This window comes from Callithrix jacchus, chromosome 16 (assembly GCF_049354715.1).
Source record: "Callithrix jacchus isolate 240 chromosome 16, calJac240_pri, whole genome shotgun sequence".
Taxonomy (NCBI): Eukaryota; Metazoa; Chordata; class Mammalia; order Primates; family Cebidae; genus Callithrix; species Callithrix jacchus.
In genome coordinates this window covers 1930502-1953848 of record NC_133517.1, presented here as the reverse complement: position 1 = coordinate 1953848, position 23347 = coordinate 1930502, and the positions used below count along the sequence as shown (strand labels likewise).

General features: G+C 36.4%; 1 protein-coding gene across 8 annotated transcripts in view; it reads right to left on the bottom strand.

The window, feature by feature from the left end:
• Positions 1-539: 539 nt before the first annotated feature.
• Positions 540-23347, bottom strand: part of RB1CC1 (RB1 inducible coiled-coil 1) — a 102706-nt gene continuing 79898 nt past the window's right edge. For 3 of the 8 annotated variants that reach the window (XM_002807622.6, XM_035276828.3, XM_078352451.1), the window contains 9 exons: positions 22761-22926; positions 20147-20255; positions 19807-20047; positions 13585-13639; positions 12501-12548; positions 7834-7892; positions 5440-5576; positions 2732-2802; positions 540-1927 (listed from right to left, as the gene is read on the bottom strand). In XM_002807622.6, coding sequence (XP_002807668.3) covers positions 1850-1927; positions 2732-2802; positions 5440-5576; positions 7834-7892; positions 12501-12548; positions 13585-13639; positions 19807-20047; positions 20147-20255; positions 22761-22926 — 964 coding nt within the window. In that variant the 3' untranslated portion in view covers positions 540-1849. Of the gene's footprint in view, positions 1928-2731; positions 2803-5439; positions 5577-7833; positions 7893-9056; positions 9185-12500; positions 12549-13584; positions 13640-19806; positions 20048-20146; positions 20256-22760; positions 22927-23347 lie in introns of all 8 variants that reach the window. The other 5 variants (XR_013527825.1, XR_013527824.1, XM_035276825.3 and 2 more) reach the window with 5 other exon arrangements.

The window sequence follows — 23347 nt, the reverse complement described above, 5'->3', positions numbered from 1 at the left end:
TTCAAAGCACTTTACACTTATAACTCTCATTTAATCTGCAAAATATCCCTCAAAACTGAGGTTCAGAGTTTTTGGAAGTCACCTAAAATTAAAGTTAGATCCAAAGCTGGAAGTGAGGTATCCTGATGCCAGAGCTCAGGGTACAGCACCTTTACCCAAAGGTAGTAACTCAGCTGACGGGTTTAGATTTCCAAGTTTCATTTCTCTTCATCTTTTTAACTAAGAAAATTATTTCATTTTTTTGTGCTTTATAAAGATCCATGTGAACAATGAAAGAACAGACACAAAACAGCATGTAAGGAAACCACAGGCAACAAACTTCAACAGCAGTAATAACAAGACAATGATTTGATTTGTGTCATGTGTCACAACAATTCCACAGCAAATGACCACATAGGAAATTTGAAGGGTACCAATTAAGTCAAAATGGCCTACCTGGCAGATTCATTTAGACCTAACCAGATCACTCTCTACATATAAAGTTATTGCTTTAATATTCTTTGCATAAAGGTGTCATGGAAGGATTAAATAGAAACATGTGAAATCATTTGTTCATTTATTCATTAATGTCAAATTCAGTTTTCTATACACTATGATGTTTATTCCATTTTGTACTATTAGATATACATATTTAAAAAAATATTTAACTTATTTTTATGAAGAAATTAAATATTTTCTGAAAAAAATTATTTTATTATTGTTCTCTAGCAACAAACCTCAGACAAGTCTCATCCAACTCAACTAACTCATTTAAATAACTTTGCTCCGTGGCAACTTCTCTACAGATCTCGTTTACACAGTTCTGTTCTACATAACACTGTTTTACCCTGTTACATGGTATATAGTTAAAGAACATTTTTGTAATAAACATGTTTCTCTTTGATATGATACATAACAATATTTTCACACTTCCCAGCAATCACTCAAATATATTAAAAATGTCTCCTTCTTTAAAAGGCACACACATTTACAGGTTCAAACCTTTATTGTTTTAAAATTGTACAGTTCTTTTACAATACAATGTTTTGCTACTTAAATGACCTCTAAATGGTTAATGTGCAATGAATATCTTTTGTTCTGAAACTCAACCATGAATTACGATTTCATCAATATTATTCTAAAGAGTCATAAAGAGGTTGGGAAGGTTTGCGTCTGCATGTGAAATGCTTAATAGCACAGACTCTTCCCTTTAGAACCCAGATGACCAATCCATTGAAAGTGCTTTTGAAGACTGCTGATTACTTATAGCTGATCTCAAAATCAGTCAATCAAATTATAGTTCCTTTTTGAAACATCAAAGGGCATTTTAAAAAACGAAACAATTTGCTTTAGTAATCTACTGAGGCAAACTCAAAATTATGATTATCTGCATGCAATACGACTCCTCTTTAAATAGTTTTGAAGAATGTATACATTTTATAAAGAATATGTTAAAGAGTGCAAGTATTCTGATACTGATTTCACAAAAGGACAAATGCTGGTAATAATAACATTTAACATCTAAGTTCAAGCTAGTGTATATTTAACAGGCAATTAATATGGCTTATGATAAGCCACAATGCACAAGGTATGCCCTTTGAGAAAATGAACTAGTTTGGTCCGCATTTCTAGAGTTGTCTGGGTAAAAAAAAATCAAAAACCAAAAACCATTTTAATTCAGCCAAGGATTTTGATAAATTTATTATTCCTAAAGTGAAGCCAGTTAAAAAGTAAATGATGTACACCAATGAAGTATATTGTCACGCTGACTTTTGCATAAAAAGGTGGCCTGCTGTTTGCGGAGTGATGAATGAGCACTGCAGGACAAATCAGAAAAAACGTCACAGAATGTACTAATTTTGTCCATAAGTTATACTTTCTTATTCCACGATACAGCTTTCACTCTATAAAACTTTGTCCCCAAAGGAACTTTAAATCTGTTTTGTGCCTAAGAGGGAAAGAAAAAACAGAATCACTATGATGATTAAACCACATCTCTCTCTCTCGCTCTCTCTCACACACACACACACACACACACACACACACAAGTAGCCTATCATATTACACACTGCTGACTACTGAGGGGCTGGAGGATGTGGGGCTCTTTGTCCAAGTCTGTAAGATCTACCCCTCACTAACTAAGAATATACTGAGTGACTGTCAGACAAAGTTGGTAGCCGCTGCTAAACAATAGAATACAAAGTGAGCCATATGTCCTTAAGTATCATGCATCCTCAGGACTATATGTTCAAGTTCTGCTAGTGCTTTGTACACTGAAGCCCCAAACTGTAGTGAGTCAGTGCGGAATACGGTGCTTCTGAGCATTCCTGCTCGGATGATCTCACTGATTTTACAGCACTGGTACTGTTACACAGTCAGTCCATTTTTTAAGCCACCAAATACTTTACGTTACCTTTGTTCAATGGAGGCTGAGTATGAAAATAATAAAAGATCAAGTGTATTTAAAAATAAAATTCCCTTTCTGCCACTAGTTATGCAAGGATTTTTTCCCCCTGCAAATCAGTTACACTAGTAACCTAACAGTCAGAGAACACAGACTCTGTAAGAGTTTTCTTTTATACGTTAACAGTGACTACTACCATCTAAAGGCAGCATAAATACTTATAAATGGCTGGTTCAAACTCGCTCTCATTAAATTCAAGCTCTAACTCAAGTGTGCATGAAGGCCCGGAACGGGCATTAAATCCTCCCTGAAATTCCTAGGTTAATTATCACATGATGCAGTTTTTACCTTTTTGGCTTGACAGTATTCCTTTTCCATTACTTTTCCAAGTACCCAGGGTCTTCTAGATGTACCTGAAGCTAATACAATTAAATAGTTAATTTCTTTTTCAAAGTAGGATTAAATTGTCATGAAAACATAACAAAGTTCTCATGAGGGAAGAATATGCTAAGACTTTACTAAATTCATGTTACTTTTCAACCAATAATGTGTGCATAGCTTTGTTACTCATTAAATATACATGATATGTCAAATCACAGAAACAACAGTTCAGGAAACAATATCTAAGTACAAATCTTAAACAAAGATCTAGGAATTCCAGGCTAACTCAACAGTGCCATCTACTGAAAGAACTAATAAAGATGAACTTTTCCATTTCTTCAGGCAAACAAAATGTGTAGGTTCAAGGCAAAATATTCATTTTTGAGGGGCAGTATTTTAATACAAGGTTGCAAAGGCAGCAACTAAACAGTTCTCACATCTGCATAACACAGTGCTTGGCAAAGCAGTGTGTATGCAGTTGGTACTCAATAAATAACAAATAAGGGTTAAGAACTCCAGAAGGGTGATACTTGTGCCAGTGAAAGAAAGCTGAAAAACGTGGGAGAGGACAAGATGACAAGGCTAATCCTAGTCTTCATAAAGCCAAAATGTGACAAGCCAAGGGGTACTCATTTTCTTTTCAAATTCCAGACAAGAAGCTGTCATATTAAAGTTGACTTCCAAAGTATTCAGGCAATAAAGTACAGATGTCCCTCAACTTAGGATAAGGTTATGTCCAGATTAAACCCATCCTATATTGAAAGTATCTAAGCTGAAAATGCGTTTAGTACTTCTAATCCACCACACACCATAGCTTAGCCTAGCCTCAGAAAACTTACATTAGCCTAAAGCTGGGCAAAATCATCACGCAAAAAAGCATATTTTAAAGTGCTGACTATCTTATGTAATTTATTGAATACTGTACTTAAAGTGAAAAACAGAATGGTTGTATACTGAAAGCAGGGTTTCTATGACACTTTTGCACCAGGGTAAAGTAGGAAAATCTGAAGTAGAACTACCATAAGCTGGGAACTGCCTGTATTTTGCTTAGGCTAAGCCTTTGAAAGAAGGCATACGGATTTTTATTCCATAAAAATAATTTGGAAAGATAGACAAGAAAGATATCCCAAATAAATAATCAGAAATGAGCCTAAGAATATGATCACATGACAGAAAGATAAAAGCTCCTGGACAACAGGATGTGGAGGATAGTCTGAAGAGCAAAGCAGCACTTCACAGCCAATTACTAACGTCCAAAAAGAATCACCTAAAACCAAGTGTTTGTGCGATGCCGTAAGAGTAAGGAACCCCACCATCAATAAAAACACTCTGGTAATCCACACTCTTCCAAGGCAACAATACAGGGGTAGATGACCCCAACTGGTATTCCTCAAAGGAAAAAAGGAAGGGGGGTTATTCGTGGTTAATAAGACTGCTAAATACATTCTTTTCTGCAGTACTTGTGTAAGCCTTTAAAATGGCAATGTGCATTTTAAAAAAGAGTTTTTAAATGTCTCCCAGGTTTAAACACTGAACTCTTAGAAAATGAACATGGAAATATTGGAAAGGTAATGGAGTATGATGTAACTTATCATCATATGGTTCTGGGGTTAAAAAAAGTGTTCGCACATTTGTGTATATTTACATATTAGATACATATACGAAGAGATATTGCAGGCGGAGTAAAACGTTAATAACAGGTGAATCTGGGTAAAGGAATATGGGTTTTCTTTGTACTATATTCATCTTTGCAACGTTTTGTAAGTTTAAAGATCATTTTCAAATAAAAAGTTAAAACAACTGAAAAACAAAAAAACCCATAGAAGACAAAAGAAATGTCAGGTTCGTTATTTTCAAGGTAAAAAGTATAAAGTAAAAACAGTAAGTTGTAAGCTATCTTCTCATTTTCATGGTTCCATGATTACTGTAACCACGGATACTCTAAGCAGCCCACCACAAACAGCCATGATGGAGCTGTCGTAGGAAAGTGGCCTAGTTCAACAACAGGGATTTGCCAGCCTGGTAAACAAAGCAAGACCCTGTCTCAACAAAACAAAACAATACAAAACAAAAAAATTGGGTATAGTGGTGGTACACATCTACAGTCCTTAGTCCCGGCTGCTCAGGAGGCTGAGGCAGGAGGCTCTCTTGAGCCCAGGAGTTTGAGGCTGCAGTGAGCAATGATAGTGCCACTGTACTCCTGCCTGGGTGACAGAGCAAGAACTTGTCCTAAAGACAAAACAGGCCAGGTGCAGGTATAGAACAGTATAATGAAAATCAAGCTAGGAACACAGGATGATATAGGATAGACTAGACATTTTATCATTCAAGAAAACTATTTTGCCAAAAAATGGTAATGCTTTGATATAAACAAATAAGCATAGATTAATCTGGACTAGTCTGTACATGAGAATTTTGACAATATAATTATGCAGCCACCAGGGTATGAGATGCCTGAATCACTGCACATTCTGATCAACTGGTCCATTATATAAGCTACACTCTTAATTCTGAGTTATAAATGGAATTCATTAAAATAATATAGATAATGTAGGTTTTATAAAAAACAGATTAAACAGTGACTTAATTCTCATATAATATACAGGGAAAAAAAATCTTTACTATTTCATTTCCTCCATTCCAGGTTTATATTTTAGGCATGGAATGACACTTACCACCCTCACCTGGTTTGAGATCCAGGGCAGGCAGAGACTCTGAATGTAGAAAATATAAAGTAGGACTAACAGTAAATAACACATAATTGTCATGGCGTTCGTCTAGGATGATGAGTACCAAATCTCCCACCTGAAAACTGAATAAAGAAACGCAATTTTATTGACTGAGAGGTACTTTCAATCCCCCTATTCTGAACTTAAGTATATAAGCTACAATGCTCAACTACATACTAAGATATTAATGCACTAATAAATTTCACATTCCCATGATACTCTTTTTACATTCTGCGCAGCTCCTAATGGGACTGCTGGTCAAAGAGTGATTCAGGGGCTGTCAAAGGCCAACATTTTCCTTAATAAAGTTTCCATTATTTAATGTCAAGAAACTGGATGAAAGGCAGAAAAAGCACACAGTATAGTTTATCCAGTCGCAGAAAGATCTTTTTCTCCTCATCTTTCATTTCACACCAAAAATTCAGAGGGACATCTCATTTACAGTCACAGTGTCAAAGAAAAATTAGATCTTGTCTCCAAGTGCAGTGCTCTTCAATTAAAAGAAAAAGCAATTGAGCTAGGTCTACATGTCAGATGCCTAATTAGGTTTAACAACTTGACAGATATTACCGTTTTGGGGTACAAGCCCAAAAGAAGAATGAAAAAGAGAGAAGTAGGTACAACCAATCATATGCTTAAGTGGTGTTTGTCCCTTTCATAGCCTTTTTTAGAACTGTTGTTCAAAACATCGACAGGCCTTGAAAATCAATCTCTTATTTTCCAGTTGTCAGGATCATTTAAGTTGGTAGATCCTATACCTAAGACATCATCAAAATCAGCTGGGGACACTTTTAAAGTCTTTCATTTGTTAAGTTATGCCACAAATGCTTATGGACTACCTAACAACCGTGTGGCAGGCACCGTTTCGGTGGCTAAACACCGAAAGCTAGTAACTTAAAATGAAGAGATGGGGCCTCTATGAGGCAGGTTTTTTGGAGCTCATCTCTCTCTAGTCTCTGAAAGACTATTAATGAACTGCCCATTGACATGACATACAATGGTAAAGACAGATACCACCCAGCACTTTCCAATTATTGAGAGAAGACAGAATTTAATGAGACGTGAAAATCAGAATCAGGTATCTGACGACGAAAAATGTGGTCAACAAATTTAGAAATAAAATACAAGAAGTAAAATAAAGGTCTTTAGCTTTCTCAGCCTTCCTGTCAGGAATAAAAGGCTGAACACTATTCATGAGTTGCTAACAACGCTTTTATTATTCCAGAGCTCCATTCAAATAACCAAAGCTAAAGAAAAATTATAACCACCGGGTAATACAGTGCAGGAAAATTATTAAACCATTCAACTGATAAATTCTGTAAAAGAAAAATAAAATTTTAAGGGTCCCCCAACCAACCATCTGAATGGACTTCCTCCTCTAGGCCAGCCCAGTGCTCTCTAATTTAACCTCAAAGACTGGTTCAGGCCATGACAGGAAACAGGGGTTGGACTTGCCTCCTCCCGTCCTCCTCCCTTTTAGAATTCAGGAAAAGCCAACAAGAATTTAATATTAACACAGATAAGAAACATTTACAAACAACTGTCTCACAAGCCTGCTATCTGGAGGCTTCACTCATGATAACTTTGGTCTTTACAACCTTTTATCTTAACCTGGACATTCTTTTGTATTGGTAACTCTTCCAAACAACTGCCAATCAGAAAACTTTTAAATCTACTTATATCCTGGAAGCTGCCCTCCCGCCTTTCACTTGTCCTGCCTTTCTGGACCAAACCAACTTGTATCTACAGTGTATTTGATTGATGTCTCGTGTCTCATGTCTCCCGAAACCGTATAAAACCCTCGACCACCTTGCGCGCATGTTCTCAGGGGGTCCTGAGGGCTGTGTCATAGGCCATGGTCACTCATGTATGGCTGAGAAAAAAGCTCTTCAAATATTTTACAGAGTTGGACTCTTTGTTGACAATTTCATAGTTTATTATGAATTTGTAGCATATCAATAACATAAAATCTAAAAATGAAAAATGAGGAAACACTGCAACTTAAATACAAATCAAGACTCTCCGATATAGATGAACAAGACTAAGGAGATAAATGGGATTAAAAAGAGGTAGCACATGCTGAAAAGTTAACTGGAGGAAAAGGATATTTATGTGAATCATAATATATAATAGGAATGTTTTGGCAATCTAAATGTTTCCAGAATAACAATTTAGAAAAATCCGCTTTCCAATAGAAAACTTTTACTGCTGAATACAAACCAACCCTCAGCTCAATGAACCTGGACCTGAAGGATCACTGTTACTGAAATACGTTTTCATTAACAATTCAATTCAGTGAATTTTTTTCACAGAAAAATACTCGCAAAACTAAATACTTACTCTCTAATAGCTATCTTTTCAGAATGCCTTGAGGATACTGAAGACATGCTCTGAGACATCTAAAAAACAAAAAGTTTATGAAGTTATACAATTTGAATACCACAGGTAATTCATACTGTAAAAATTTCACTCACTGTTACAGACATTAAAGCCTGTGTCCCAGCTTTAAAGAGCCCAAACTAATATAGTTCTTACATTCATTAATCATTCCTTTACCTCAAAATTAGTCAATTTGATTGGATTAAAATTGATTTCGAAATATTTTACATATTTAATCTTAAAAATAAAATAGAAATAAACCAAATTTTTCAAGAAGACTTTGAAAATTCTAGCGCATTAGTTTCAAAATCTTTCCTTTTGAAATAACAGCAATGACGAAAAAACAGAAAGATTTAAAATCTCCAGCCTGGGCAAACCAGTGATACCCGGTCCCTACAAAAAAACACAAAACATAGCCAGGCACGATGGCTCCCACCTGTAATCCCAGAACTTTGGGAGGTTTAAGTGGGTGGATCACCTGAGGTCAGGAGGTCGAGACCAGCCTGGAGACCAGCCTGGCCAAGGCAGTGAAACTCCATCTCTACTAAAAGTACAAAAAATTAGCTGGGTTTGGTGGCTGGCACCTGTAATCTCTGCTAGTAGGAAGGCTGTGGCAGGAGAATCCCTTGAACCCAGGAGGCAGAGGTTGCAGTTAGCCAAGATTGCGCCATTGCACTCCTGCCTGGGAAATAAGAGCAAAACTCCATTGGGGTGGACGAGGGAAGGGGGAAAGGGGGGGAATAGGAAGGGGGGAGGGGGAGGGGAAGGGAGGGGCAGGGGTAGAGGGAGGGTAGAGAAAAATACAAAAAATTAGCTGGGCGTAATGGCAAGCGCCTGTGTTCCAGATACTTGAAAGGCTGAGGTGGGAGGTTCCCTTGAGCCTGGGAGGCAGAGGTTAGAAATATGCAGCAAGCAAAGACCACCTGGTGACCATCAAACAGGCCATCTGGAGGCAAAACTCTACCTGAGGAATTTAGAAGTAATTAAACTTTCCTAGCACTGGTTCCAGGTCTCTTTCAAAAATGTTGTAAGTAACCAGAATTTCTATACATCTCGGAATGTATGCATGCCAAAAGTCACTGAGCAACCCTTGCTGACACTGAGACACCGAAATGCCTACAAATGGAATCATTCATCATGACCTACATGGCCAATATTGGTCCAAACCACCCTTCAGCTCCCACCTTAAGGTCCGTATATTCTCGTAAGGAAAATTCAGCATGATTCTCTCAGTCCTCTCTTGCTGAGGTGCCCCTTCTTCTGCACTCTTCTGCAGCGTTGGCACTTTCTGCTTTCCTTTTCCAAACCTATACTGTTGTCAGTAAATACTTCTTAAAAACCCAGAGTCAATCATTTGTGATGCCAGTGTTCTGACACCATGCCTGGCAAACAATCCTACTCTGGTTAAACTGGGGTAGGAGCATAAAGTTCTGAAGGCTGAGAACAAACCTCCTGTCTCATCTCTAAGGCAATTCCTGAGGTGTCTCAGTTTCAAAAACTATTGTGAATAATCATGAAACAATAAAAGATGCAATAGCCAACCATTTCCAACCGTTTCCTCTCCTGATCATGAGCAAGTGAAATGGTACTTGCTAGCTGAAAAGCTCTCGCCAGAGCTCAGCGGGGACTGTTCTGCTCTTCAAATGGACTTCAATCCATTTATAAGACCTGGGGCTTGAAGCTCGAAAGGGTGGTAAAAACATCTTTCTGATGCAAAGTGAGAGCAATGCACGGTTGTACAAACCAAACAGGTCAGGATTTCATTTCGTTTATTAAGTCTAATTTTGACGGTCTGAATTTCCTACATTTCCCTCTGAACACTATCTGGTACAATGCGGGGTTCTCAATAGGTGTTTTTAAAATGAGAAAGAAAACAAGTAATAACTAGGAAGGCCTAAAATTGTAGAGCAGCTTACTAAAATTACCCAGACAAGGCTGGGCGCAGTGGCTCACACCTGTAATCTCAGCACTTTGGGAGGACAAGGCAGTCAGATCATCTGAGGTTGGGAGTTTGAGACCAGCCTGAGCAACATGGAGAAACCCTGTCTCTACTAAAAATACAAAATTAGCCAGGTGTGGTGGCGCATACCTGTAATCCCAGCTACTCAGGAAGCTAAGGCAGGGGAATCTCTTGAACCTAGGAGGCGGGAGGTGGCAGTGAGCCGAGATCGCACCATTGCACTCCAGCCTGGGCAACAAGAATGAGACTCCATCCCCCACCCCAAAAATTAACCAGACAAATGGTTTCTATCCTGCCAGTGAAGATAAGATTGACCATCATTTTTTAGACCATAATTCAACTTTATTTAAAATTTTTAAAAGCTTAACTTTTTCATATATTATAAATGAAGATAAGGAAGAAAAAATATTTGAATATAGCTGTAAGTGTATGTAAAAGTGTGATTTACATTTGGAAACCTTTCTGAATGTGACTGTAATGCTCTCTGGGTCTGAAAGGCAATTTATTCTGTGAAAAGAAAATCAATCTAGGGACCCAAAAATCACTAAGCCAAATGGAGGTCAAGCTGGGCACTACATCAGACAAACCTGCCTCCCATTTTATTCCTAAAATAAGAGAGCTACGAAGACCTCATAATTTGCCCACAAGGAAATTCCTTGACAGAACTCAAGTCATCCCTCTGGTTCCTCTGTTCACACCAGACAAAAGCATACCTGATTACTTTCTTGGCCATATTGTTTCACTAAGCCAGACCAAGGCATAAGTGACAATTCCTCTACCCTCCTCTGACACGTAAATGTGTATTCAGTGAAAGGCTAATCACAGATTCAAAAGAATGCAACCACTTATCTCTTATCTACCTATTACCTGGACGCCCTCTCACCAGCTTTGAATTGTCCAGCATTTCCAGACTGAACATTTTACACAACTGATTGATGTCTCCTGTCAAACTAAAATGTATAAAACCAAACTGTGTCCTGACCCCCTTGGGCACCTGTCATCAGGACCTCCCAAGGCTGTGTCATGCCTTCATCCTTAACCTTGGCAAAATAAACTTCTAACCTGATTGAGACCTGTCTCAGATACTTTTGGGTTCACAATTTAAAAACATATGCCAAGCACCTACAGTATACAAGTTACCATTCTAGATGCTAAGAACGTAGCAGTGTCCAAAACCGATGAAAATCCTTGCCAAAGACAGCTTCTATTCGATTGAGGGTGCTACATAAAACACATGTTGAGTCATGTCTGGGACAGGCAATTATTCTAAGTCTTTGTGACAAAATTAGTGATTCACAGTATGATCACTACAAAATAAGTAAATTTTGCTGTTCAAGTTAAGGTATAAAAAAGGAGATGTTTCACTACAAGATATTTTCATTTTTAAAAAAATTAAATTCTAAAAAGTATTTCAAAAGTACTTAACAGATGCCTTAAAAAGTTCCTATTACCTTGTAAACTGTAATTATTAGAATTTGAAAAAATAAAGTTATTGCTTTATTAAAACACATAAGTGGCTGTAAAATGGGCTGTTCAAATAACTGGGTAAGTTCACAGGTTAAAGCCAAGACAATCAGGCCACATGCAGCAAAATTCTAGGCAATTCCAATTTGTCTGGAATCCCAGCACTTTGGGAGGCTGAGGCAGGTGGATTGCTTGAGCTCAGGAGTTCCAGACAGGCGTGGACAAGATGGGGAAAACCTGTCTCCACAAAAACAAAACAAAAATTAACCAGTGTGGCAGCTCTTGCCTGTACTCCCAGCTGCTTGCTGGGCTGAGTCAGGAGGATTGCTTGGCCGAGGAGATTGAGGCTGCAGTGAGCCAAGATCGCACCACCCTCTCACCTGGGTGACAGAGAGACCTTGTCTTGATTTTTTAAAAATAAAAAACAAAACAATAAAAACCAAGGCAATTTATAGTCCTGTGTGGGGTCTCCTGCCTTTCAGACACTTTCACTTAAAACTAAGATGCATGAAAAGGGCTGGTGGCACAGCGGCTCATGCCTGTAAATCCCAGCACTTTGGAAGTCCAAGGTGGGCAGATCACTTGAGGCCAGGGGTTTGACACCAGCTGTCCAACATGGCAAAATCCTGTCTCCACTAATTATGCAAAAATTAGCCAGGTGTGATGGTGCACACTTGTAATCCTAGCTACTTAGGAGGCTAAGGCACAAGAATCGCTTGAATTTGGGAGGAAAAGGTTGCAGAGAGCTGAAATCACTCCACCCTAAGCAACAGAGCAAGCAAGACTCAGTCTTAAAAAAAAAAAAATTCATGAAAAGATACAAGGTACTAAAATTGCACACACTTGTGAGTAAACATATTAATCTTCAAAATGCTTATGAAGCACAGCTCAAAACTGATTTTCATGATTCCTTTAAAAAGAATCTTAGATGCTTCAACTGGCCAGATCTATAGTCTTAAGTCTCGGCAAGACATTATTTAATTTCACGCCAAGAAAAAAGTCCCACTCTACAGTCAGGTGATATCTCTGGCCTGACTTCAGCATTCTGAAAATCAATAGGATTCAATGACCAACACAGGGCAACAAACCTACTATGGATAAATCAGTCACAGCACACATCCTCTGACGGAGTAGCTTCATCATGAAATATAATGCAAATCATTTAAAAATGTTAAGACAAATTTACCAAGAAGAAAAATCTTACCAGTCTTTGATTTAACCGTTTATTTTCTTCTTCCTTCAGCTGCAATGTCTGCAGGTGGAAAGAGAGACCTATGGTTTATCCTACCTACTCAAATAAATCTAAACAATGATTGTTAAAAAGTTTTATCATCAGACAAAAATGTTCCGTTCTGGTAGGAAAATTTGATAGGCATATTATTTTCTATGAATCCTTTCCAACTGTTTTCATTATCTACTGGCTTAAATGAGAACCAGCGCAATTTTAGATACATTTACCAAGGACTGTCAAACATTAATATGCATTAGAAACACCTGTGGAATATATAAATATGTATCAAACTTTGAGCTCTATGCCCAGATACTTTGTTAACTAAATCATGCCTAAGAGAATGTATCTGGCATCCGTAACACACAGCTCAGGTTACTGTGAGGTAGGAAATCACATAACCCTTTATAATAGAACACATGCTATAGTTCAAATAAAGTTGTACAATTCTGAATTTGGATTTTTATCAGACAATTATGCTTGTAAAGAAAAAAATGACATTGTTGGAAATCTTATAGGCCTAAAGAATGAAAAGTAATCTATGAATAATGATCTGTCAAATGTGTACCAATTTATCTTACAGTACCCTTAATAAAGGGAACCCCTTTATTGTCAATTTTTTCTTGTCCATTTCAATTAATCTTTATTAAAAACAAAACTCTCTTCATTACTTATTTTTTTTTGCCATTTCTAATATTTAATACTTTTTTAAATAGGTGTTTAAAACTGCTATTTATGTCGTTTTGCTGAATTCTTAACTATTAGATAAAATTATTATTTACATATTGATTTAATGAAAACTACCAACTTTTTCCTCTCATATAGACTTCATTCATTGGGAAATCACAAAAAATGGGAGGGGCTGAAATACTGCCAACTGTTTAGCCACTAAGATCATAATTGACAAGACTTCCCAAAACAATGACCACAAAGTTAATCATAAAAAGATTTACTTTATAAACACAAATAGTCTATTGTATGTTTCCAGAGTGCAGTTTCTTTAACTGTAGCTAAAAGTGAATATATTAAACACCGTACTTCGAGAAGAGAATTTACTTACTCGTTCTAACAGCATTATCCGCTGTTTTTCTTCAGACAACATATGAATATTTTCTCTAAAAGTGAAAGAATGATTTAGTTTCAGTCTTTTGAAATTCTAAACTTTACATTCATTCTTCAGTAAGATTTTGGAAATTTGAATATTAATACAGGTCACTTTAATAATTTAACAGTTTTCATAAATTTTCAAAGGTAGCTTATTTCAGTTAGCATGTAATTTCAATATTGCGTATTCTCTGTAGCAGGCCTACATCTATAAACCTTTTGAAATAATAAGTAAAATGTTGTGTATATATTTATCTAGAGATATCTTCAAATTTCTTCTTTTCCTAGGAATTAAGAACCACTCTTTTCCCTTTACGTGAATGAATCCATGTCACTGATAAAGTGGTAGTTCCTGAGTGGCTGAAGACTTCAGTAGATTTACTACTAAGTGGATGCTGTGTACTCACTAGTTTCTATGCCAGGTGTAAATATGCCCATTACACTAAAACATCCAAAAACTCATTAGAAAAAAAAAAGCTATAAAATTAAAAAAGAGAAAAACAAATATTATTTAGGTTTTAAAATTCATCTACAGGTATAATCCCCCAATTATATTTTAAACAACTTGATGCAAGGCAGGTGTTCTGTCTTCTTCAACATGCTAATTCTTTAGGAAGAGGCTTTGCCTAATATAAAATCATAAAGATTGACTTCGTAAGAGTTTTATAATTTTAGCTTTTACACATGACTCTATGGTCTATGTTAAGTCAACCTGTGCATATGTGAGGAAAGGGTCCAACTTCATCTTTTTGCATCAGGATATCCAGCTTTGCTAACCCTGTTATCATCTGCTGGATTTCCTTCATGGAACTGTTTCAGCACCCTTGACCATAATGCAAGGGTTCAACTGACATGAATACAATGGCTTATTTTGGACTCTCAATTCTATTCCATTGATTTATATTCAGACCAGCACTACAGTGTCTTATTACCCTCGCTTACAAATTTTAAACGTCAAACAATGTGAGACTTTGCTATTTTTCAAGATTGCTTTGGCTATTTTGGGACTCTTGCAATTCCGTATGAATTTTAGGATCAGCCTGGCCTTTTCTGCAAAAAAATCACAGTTCAGATTATAAGAATTATGCTGAATTGGAAGATAAATTTAGGGAGGGCTGCCATCTTCAGGAGATTAAGTCTTCCAGTCAGCAAACACAGGATACTTTTCTGTCTTTTTTTCCCACAAAGTTTTGTAATTTGTACAAGTCTTGAACTTCTTACGTTAAATCTATTTCCTAAGTATTTTTATCCTTTTGATGCCATCATAAAAGAAACTGTCTTTGACATCTCATTTTTAGATGATTCACTGCTAGTAGAAAGAATGACATTTTTTTTAAGAGAAGAGGGTCTTGTTACGTTGTCCCTGTTCACAACCTCCTAGGCTCAAGGGGTCCTGCCGCCTCAACCTCTCGAGTAGCTGGGACCACAGGTATGCACCACCACAGCCAGCTCCAACTGATTTTTGCACATTGAGCCTGTATCCTGCAACATTACTGAACTAGTTTATTACTTACAATAGTTTTTTAGAGGAATCCTTAGGATTTGCTACATAACAGATCAGGCTACATATGCAAATAGAGTGTTTTATTTCTTCCTTGCCAACCTAGATGCATTTCTTTCTTTCTTTTTTCTTGAGACAGAGTCTTGTTCTGTCACTGAAGATGGAGTGCAGTGGCGCAATCTCGGCTCACTGCAACCTCTGCCTCTGGCTTCAAGTGATTCTCCTGGCTCAGCCTCCCAAGTAGCCAAGATTACAGGCTAATTTTTGTATTTTTAGTAGAGATGGGGTTTCACTATGTTGGCCAGGCTGGCCTTGAACTCCTGACCTCAGGTGATCCACCCGCCTCGGCCTCCCAAAGTATTGGGATTACAGGCATGAGCCACTGCGCCCGGCCAATGTCTTTAATTTCTTTTTCTTGCCTAAGTGCCCTTCATACAACTTCCAAATATAATGATGAGCAGCAGTGGCAAGAGCAGACCATCTTCATCTTGATTTTAGGGTAAAAGCATTCAGTCTTACACCACTGAGTATGATGTTAATTGTGGGTTCTCACAGATGCCTTTTAACGGGTTGAGGAAGTCAATTCCTAGTTCGTTAAGTGTTTTTATGATGAAAGGCTGTTGGGTTTGGTCAAATGCTTTTTCTTCATCTATTGAGATAATCATGTGGTTTTCTGTCCTTTCATTCTACTGATACAGTGTATTACATAAACTGATTTTAGATGTTAAACCAATCTTGCACTTCTGAAATAAAGCCAAATGAAATTCCTTTTATATTCTGCCAGACTGGATCTATTAATATTTTCTTGAGAATATTTGTATAAATGGTTATAAAACATGTATTTTTTTCTTGTGATATATTTGTCTGATTTGGTATTAGTATATAATATTGGCCTCAGAGGGGAAGTTGGGAACAGTTCTCTACTACTTTTTAAAATAGACTATAAAAAAAATTGGCATTGGCTGGGCAGGGTGGCTAATGCCTGTAATCTCAGCACTTTGGAAGGCTGAGGTAGGTGAATTACCTAGGTCAGGAGTTCAAGACCAGCCTGACCAACATGGAGAAACCCTGTCTCCACTAAAAACAGAAAATTAGCTGGGCCTTGTGGCACATGCCTGTAATCCCAGCTCCTTTGGAAGCTGAGGCAGGAGAATCGCTTGAACCGGGGAGACAAAGGTGAGGTGAGCCAGGATTGCAACACTGCACTCCAGCATGGTCAACAGGAGTGAAACTGTCTAAAAAAAATGGCATTAATTATTTAAAAGTTTTCATCTTTCATCTTTTATTTATTAAAAATATTAACCACCAGACTTGTGCTGTTTATAGTGTTTTCTGTTGTACTAAGGTTTTAAATTTCAATGTAATATTGATTATTTTCCAAGTGCCCTCCTACTCTGATTTCAGAGTAGTCTTTTAGGAAACTCTGTAAGTTCAAAACAAAGTTAGTCTTTACTACATCTATCATTTGTTTTTATATACAATGTCAAATATGGGTCACCTCCCAACAACAGATAACCAATGACTCTAATGTCCCATTCTGAGGAGTCCATCCTTTATCAAACTGATTTAAAATGTCACATGTAGATTTCCACATATATTCCTTGGTCTGTTTCAAGATTGCTAATTCTATTAATCTATTTGTCTGTGGCAACACCAATACTGTACTGAATTAGGTATTATCTGTCTAATTTAAGACTATGTCTTAACACAAAGCAGGACAAAATCTCTACTCCCTGATCTTTATTCAGAAAGGCCATCAAGTATTTTTATACATTTTTAAGATATAAATTTTAGCATAAAACATCACTTTTTAACTAACACATTAGAATTTCAGTTGAGTAATAAAGCACTGAATACATCTGAGGAGAAAAAGGATATCTTCATAATACTCCATTTCTATCCATCTTTCCACATATAGCTTTCAGGCCATTCATCAAGTTTTAGTTTTCTCCACAAAGTCTTGTCTATTTTTGTTAAACTTACTACAAATAAATTATTTCTTAAAATTTTTATTGGGATCTTTCATACATATTCAAATCAGCTTTTGCTGGTAAATATGTGAACTACTCCTCTTTGGGTATATCTATGACCTACACTGATGTACCCTGTTAATTCCAATATTTCTTTAGGTCTTTGTGGTTTGTAAAGGATATTGTCTGAAAATGATGACATTGTTAAGTGTTTCCAAACTTTATTTGTCTTGCTGAATGAATAGCAATGGTAACAGCTGGCATTCTTATGTTCTTTCTGAATTTATGGAAAATACTTCTGAATGTTTCAATATGAAATATAATGCTTGCTATGCCTCTCACATATACTTGCAAATAAACAGGAAGTTCTCATCTACTCCTAGTCTGCTAAGGATTTTTTTGGTTAAATTATTAAATAAATGGGCACTGCATTGTATCAACTGTCATTTCAGCGACTACTGAGATGATTCTATAAATCTTTTCAAATAATTGGGCGAATATGGTAACATATTCTACTACAGTTCTTCCTCTGGCATTCCTGAAGGATCCACTGGGTCATGATGACGGTATCATCATAAAACCACATGGCATTTGATAAGCTAAAGCCATTTTAAAGATTCCTTGTATTTATAATTCACAGGTGAGATTAACTTACATCATGCTGTCTGTAATTTTTAAAACTATACCTGAGGTTATGTCCCTCTTTTCATTATACATATTTATTTGTACCTTATATTTATTTCAGTATCTACTAAACAAATTTATTTTATTGTGGCTCATCTGCTTTTATTAATTCATTTAAAAATTAACTAAAGGTCCTTGAGGCTATACAATTCTCTCAGAGTACCACACTTTATCTCTCTCAATTTTTTTTACTTTAGTTCTGAATAACTCAGTTTTCATACTTATAACAAAACCTACACATGATCATATGCAGAATCTTAAAAAGTTGATCTCATGGAAGTAGAGAGCAGAACGGTGGTTACCAGAGGCTGAGAGAGTACAGGGGACAGGAGATGAGGAGAGGCTGGTCAATAGGTATAATGCCACAGCTAGATAGGAAGAGTAAATTTTGGTGTCCAATAATGTACTGCAGTATTTGAAAATAGCCAGAAGAGAACATTTTGAATGTTCTCACCATAAAGAAATAATAAATGTTTGAGGTGATGTGTTAACTAATTTGATTATATAATGTATACATGTAACTACATCACAATGTAAACCATAAATATGTATAATTTATGTGTTAATCAAAAAGCCTAAATTCCGTTAGCTTTTAAAGCCTTTTGCTTTGAATTGCTTTTATATTTTTTCCTTCTGTATCTTTCTGAATCACATTATAGTAAACTTTCTATATCATTTGGCTCTAGGTACCTCTCATACGTAGAATGAAGTTGGATGTATTTTTTTCTGAGAGGTTTTTAATAAGGTGGTTCACCTTTTTTCACACGTGTCTGTACATATTTCTGTCATTTAGGTTTTCTAAATAACCATGTTTTCTTTATTTGTTTATATCTTGGTTTTTGAATTACATTTTTTGTTCTATTTTATTTTTAACATACATTCTTAAGCCTTATATCCTTCCAAGTCTAAAGGTAATCAATTTCTATTACTTTCCTTTGAACCAGAAAGACAGAAACCTAAATAATTTTATATATATATAAAACAGAAAAAAAAAATCCCCTGCTGAAGTTTCTCTAAGGTCAGGCAGATAATGGGCTTAAATGAAGATGCAATTGACTGCTTTCCTCTTAGTGCGCAGGGGTGGGGCATGAAGGATACTGTACTTACTGGTTTCTTACTGTGTACCAGACCGTCTCACAGGGGCTCATTAAATTTAATGCCCAAAGCAAGCCTGCTGGTGTACCAAAACTGTTACCTAGTAGATGGAAAAACTTAGGGAAGATGGATAACTTGCTCAAATTCCCTGGATCTGTTCGCGCAAGGAGACTATATTGATACTCTGTGATATCTTTTGGTAACCCCTTGTTCAAATTACTTTGCGCTACTCTTCTATCTCATATGGGGGTGAAGTTCTATTTTATTTTTGCCACTGGGCATAACTCTTTGTGTGGCATAATGATCTGGACTTTCTGCCCTTGGAATCTCAGTTCCCATATCTGAAATGCAAACTCTACTGCAAGGTCCTTTGGAAAGGAGCACTTTCTTGTCCCAGTTCTGTCTCTCTGACAGATACTAATTGTAGGAGTCTTACACTATATTCAACGAAGAACTGCTGAAGAAAGTTCTAAATTCCAGTAAGCACTGCCAAGATTTCAACGTGATTCAGGAAACATTTGCTATATATGAATAAATAAATAATAATAAAACTGCCCTGCCTTTTCTCACCAAAATAAACATATTCATTACTACAATAACCCCTTTAGAGGTAATGGATCCCCAAATGTCAACATTCCTTGTAAATAAGAATGGCTCAACACTCCTGCCATGATCTTTACCTTGGCGGTATAGGATAATTCTGGTGCACATATTAGGTATGCAATATAAAAGTATCCCAAAATAACTCATTCAGTAATGTTTTCTCACATTTACAGTTTAAGGAATTAAAATAGCACAAGTTTCAGATATATAGGCTGTGGACAACCAGCAGTGCTGAAAGTATTTTCTTTTTCAGAGCTTTGTAACTTACGGAATTTCGCCAGTGCTCCAAGAGTCTTGAACGACAGCTGAAAAGAGCCGTACTTACTCTACAGACATCATGCTGGTCTCCATTGCTGAATCCACTCTTCCTTCCTCGGCCGTTTCCAGAGCAGATCTATCCGAGTCAGCTGGGAGCTCAGGTGCACAAGCTCCATAAAGCTCCGGGGCTGCAGCTGCATACGGTGAAGGAGCAAAACTGCTGCTACGCAACTTGCTGACTTCTTCTTCAAGCTTTTTCTTCTCTTCAAGCAAACGAGCTCGATCTTCAGAAAGTGACTCTATCAGATCTGAAAGACCCCCACCATGAAGAAAGTATTGTGAATAAAAAAACCATTTAGCATGAATGTATTTTTTTTAATTAAAAAGCATTGCAACATGGTACGAACCTTTATCCCGTTCTTGCTGCTGCATTGTACTTTTCAATCTATCACTAAGATCATTTATTATGTTTTCTTTTCTCATTTTCTCTCTTGTTAAAACAGTGTTAAAATTGGTCTGGAACAAGAGAATAATAATTATTTCAATTTATCTGCAACTACTCAGCAGCTAGGACTTAGAAAATAAACTTGCAAATATTCTTTTCTGTGGTGGATTTGTATATGAAGATGATAGAGTGGGATTCATGAATGTTTTTAAAATGAAATGCAACATACTGTGGCAAAGATACTTGGTTCCAACTGAAGTATACTGAACGCAAATTCTAGTTTCTTATTATTGTCCATATATTTACTGTCAGAGATTTTGAAATTTTGAAGAATCAGAAGAATCAGTAACTTAGAGTGCTGTCGGGCATTTAATTTTTTTTTCCTGGAATAATCATCCTGCCTCTGAAACCTTCCTTTTGTCTTTAGCATTTGATCACCCATGTAACATTTTAGATATGACTCTATCTTCCTTATTTCTGTTTTCTGGGTATCTGCAATTGTCACTGGAATGCCGATTTATATTGGCTATTATATAAATATAATAATAAATAAAGTGTTACACCCCCACTTCTATAAACTCTTAATATGAAGCTCATATATCTGATTGCCTGCATGGATCTCATGAGACAGTCTGGCAATTTTAACTGCAGTTTCTTTAATAAAGATGAATGAATTTGTTTAAAAAATTTTGCTTACGCCAGACTTGGTGGCTCATGCCTGTAATCTCAGCACTTTGGGAGACCAAGGTAGGAGGACTGCTTGAACCCGAGAGTTTGAGACCAGTCTGAGCAACATAGCAAGATCAAGTGTCTACACAAAAATTAAATATTAGCTGGGCATAGTGGCACATGCCTGTAGTGCCACCTATTTGGGAGGCTACAGTGGGAGGACTGCTTGGGCCCAGGATATCCAGGTTACAGTTAGCCACAATTGCACCACTAAATTTCATTCTGAATGACGGAGTGAGACCCTGTCTCTAAGAGGCAAAAAAAATTTACTTAGAAGATTCGATAAATGATAAAATGATCTAAATTGACTCTTCTCATCTACCAGCATTTCTAATTCCAAAATTTTAAGAGCTCTATGGTCCTTGGATAAATGAATAATGCTAACAATGCAGGCAATAGGGAGACTTAGACCTAGGTATGAATCACCTTAAATTAACTACAACTTAACATACACACCATGGAAAACTGGAAGGTACCTTAGAAGTAATCTCTCTAGCTCTAATTTTATAAATATTACAGAGAAATTAAAACATGAAGAACTAAATTAGATAGCTGTCAATACTATACTTTTGGCTTCAGTTAATTCATTCCTTGATTTTAGAAATCTAAAATTGTACATGCTTATAAAAGAGCATAGAGAGAGACAATGTAATACAACAGAGATAAAGAGATCAGTATGCAGAAGAATCTATCAATCCAGATTCTTAAAGTGAGAGATGTCACTAATGACCTCTTTATTGTTAATTCTGATTGAAACTTGGCTATTCTTCCTTCCTGAACACTGAACTTTCCTTGGCTTCCCCTAAGCCACATACTTCTTTTCTGGCTGCTCTTTCTTATTCCCTTTTCCTAGGCTCTTCTTTCCCGAGGCCTTAAAAATCTAAAATTGTTATGAGGTTTGAACTACACTTTATTTTCTTTCCATTTGCTGATTTACATTTTTTCAAATTCTACAAAGACACTAATTAATCGTAACATTTTAGGAAAAGGAAAAATACCACATAGTATTACACGTGTGCAACAACCATGAACTGCACTTTCAGAAATGTGTCCCTCAAAATGCAGTATTATCCCTGGCCTGAATTCCACCAGTGGCTACCAAATTGCTCTTCCAGCTGACTACTTTGCAGTCCTCCAATCTTTCTCCATGTTCCAGTGGGTGATCTTCATCAAGCAGAATTCTAACTATGCCACTGCATTTGTTGTCCAGTACTTTAGGTAAAGTACAAGCTCTTTAGTAATCTGGTCCTTGATCTAGCCCCACCATACTTCACAAGCACCACCTCTTACTATTGACCAGGAACAAAGTACATTAGTAAAATTCGACAACGTTCCATCTTAATCTACCACCAGCCTAGCAGAAGGATAAGAATTACACAAAGTGTGAGATATTTATGTTGATCTGAATGTAATTTAGGATGACAGAATTTAGAGAATTTGAAGCTTAGAGAGAAAAACAGCAAAACTCGTTTTTTTAAACAAACAAAAAATCATTTCATAGAAAACTAATCTTAGTTCTGAAGATGTTAAATGATCTACCCAAGATCACACAGGTGGTGAAGAAACCAGGAACAGGGTTCACATTTCCTCACTTCTAATCTAAGACTATTTCATTTTGAAGCACCTGATATTGTCGTGTGACATGTTAACATGAAAAATACTTTACCAGATGAGTAAAGAAACTAAAAAATAAATTCTTAAAAATACATGCTTTTGTCATGAGAAAATTTATTGACAGGATTAATGTACGGAAAATCACATTTAACATATAAGAAACCCTCGGCTACGTAAAGAAATTATGTATGTCTACCTCTAGTTCTCAAACAAATGGGAAAAGAGGTACACACCTGTTGTTCCGCAATCAAAGATGTTCGAACATTTTGCATTTCCTCATTCTTTCTTTTTTCTTGCTCTTCAAGTTGTTCTAGAAACTTAGCTTTTTCTTCCTGAAGCTTTTCTTGAAGTTCAGCAACTAGGCTTGAAGAATCTTCTCTGGTAGAGTCAATGGCAGGGCTTACAAATTAATTACAGCATTAAGTTTTTTACAGACCCACAAATTTACCAAATATCATATTTAAGAAATTTGTCTTCTTTAAACCTAATAATGCTGTGTGAAAGATATGTGTGTGAACCCTATCTCTGATCTAAAAAGGGAAGTAAAAGTTCAATACAGATTAGATGCTCACTGACACTAACAAGGTTTACCGATTTTATCAGTTAGTATTAAATATGCTGCTAAACCTCAAAAAACTGCTGTTATTAAAAACTAACTTGATTACTAGGTCAATTTACTGGTTTAAATGTACATCTATTTGTTTTGAAATGATATTTAATGTTTGTGAAGTCAAGGTGTGTTTTGCAATCAACATGGGCATGTATTTAAAATGTTCACTCTACATGTATCCTATGTAATTTTCCAATCTAACTGTACAAT